The sequence below is a fragment of the Emiliania huxleyi genome (genome assembly GCF_000372725.1).
Source record: "Emiliania huxleyi CCMP1516 unplaced genomic scaffold EMIHUscaffold_5112, whole genome shotgun sequence".
Taxonomy (NCBI): domain Eukaryota; phylum Haptophyta; order Isochrysidales; family Noelaerhabdaceae; genus Emiliania; species Emiliania huxleyi.
In genome coordinates, this window is record NW_005198158.1 from 1 (window position 1) to 1,621 (window position 1,621).

At 68.5% G+C, this 1,621-nt stretch overlaps 1 protein-coding gene across 1 annotated transcript; it reads left to right on the plus strand.

Moving 5' to 3' along the window:
• Nucleotides 1–745: 745 nt before the first annotated feature.
• EMIHUDRAFT_50223 (hypothetical protein) lies at nucleotides 746–1,387 on the plus strand (the record flags this gene model as incomplete). Its single annotated transcript, XM_005766377.1, has 2 exons — nucleotides 746–997; nucleotides 1,067–1,387. Coding segments are annotated over 2 exons (573 nt in total), but the record flags the coding sequence as incomplete, so codon positions are not given.
• Nucleotides 1,388–1,621: the final 234 nt, after the last annotated feature.

Consider the following 1,621-nt stretch of genomic DNA (forward strand, 5'->3'; position numbering starts at 1 on the left):
ACGATGCTAAGGCCGAGGAGGCCGAGGAGGCCGAGGAGGCCGAGGAGGCCGAGGAGGCCGAGGAGGCCGAGGAGGCCGAGGAGGCCGAGGAGGCCGAGGAGGCCGAGGAGGCCGAGGAGGCCGAGGAGGCCGAGGAGGCCGAGGAGGCCGAGGAGGCCGAGGAGGCCGAGGAGGCCGAGGAGGCCGAGGAGGCCGAGGAGGCCGAGGAGGCCGAGGAGGCCGAGGAGGCCCCCCCCTCCCCCCCGGCGACTCGAACCGGGAGCCAGTCGACGCACGAACGGAACGCTCGCACATCACCGGATATGTCAACTCGCAGCAGCGAGGCAGCAGCTCATATACAGTGGACTCTACTCAAAGCAGCGCAGAAGCGCTCGCAGAGCGGTGCGCAGCGCCGCGCACGCCACGCCGCGGGCGGTCGGACGAGCGCAGCGTACGTCGGCCGCGAGCCGCGTCGCCAGCCGTCTCGCGAGAGAGCGGCGCCACCACGTGCGCGCAGCAGCCGCCGCGGCAGAGACGAGCCGCGGCGACGTCCGCTAACTGCCATTGGCGGTTTACGTCAGGCTGGCGCTCCTATGGGGTCTTAACTTGCAGACCCCCTATCTGGGTAGGAGCCGGAACCCAGCACGCTGGCTCCACCGGTGCCTGCGTGCTCCACCGCTGCTCCACCGCCTGCGTCTCCGTGGTCACATTCGTGCCTCGCTGCCCGACGCCAGGCTGCGTCAGGGGCACCACCACGCCGCTGCTGCAGATGACCGACAAGATCGAGATCGAGGTCAAAGAGCTCACCGAGGACTCGATCACCTTTGTGCTGTCTGGCTGCGACACGTCGACAGCCAATGCTCTTCGCCGCGTCATGATCGCTGAGGTGCCCACCATGGCGATCGACAAGGTGGAGGTGCTCGCCAACTCGACGGTGCTCCACGACGACTTTATTTCACACCGGCTGGGGCTCGTCCCACTCTTCTCGCTGCTCGCTCGCTGGGGCGATAAGGAACTCGTGCCGTATCGCCACGGTGACGCCGCGACCTACGGCACGGATTCGGAGACAGGGCTTCCGCTGGATCAGACATTCCGGTTCAATCGCGACTGCGACTGCATGACGACGTGCCCAAAGTGCACGGCCGACTTCACGCTCGAGGTCGCGTGCAACCAGGACGAGACGCTCGAGGTGACGACCCGCGAGCTGAAGCCGGACCAGCCCCTCCGCTGCTACGCGGCAGACGGCAGGCGGCGAGAGGATGACGGCGATTTTGAGCCCGACGCCTCGGCAGGCGGCGAGCACATTCTGCTCGTCAAGATGCGCAAGGGGCAAAAGCTGCACATCCGGGCGTCGGCGCAGCTCGGCATCGGCAAGGAGCACGCGAAGTGGTCGCCCTGCTGCACCGCAGGTCCAACCCCGGGCCCGCGGAGCCCGTCAATGCCACGGCGCTGCACAGCTAGCCCCCCCCCCCCCACTCTTTTTTTCTTCTTTCTGGGGGGGTGGGGCGCCGGCCCCGCCTCGGTTGCCGTTTCGCGCCGTTCTGTAGGTGGCCGCCGGCCTCGGGCGTGCGCGAGTCGGGCTTATTGCTGTGCTTCCGCTGCCTCTGCGTCCCCCGTGGGTACGGTCTACCGGGTCCCCCCT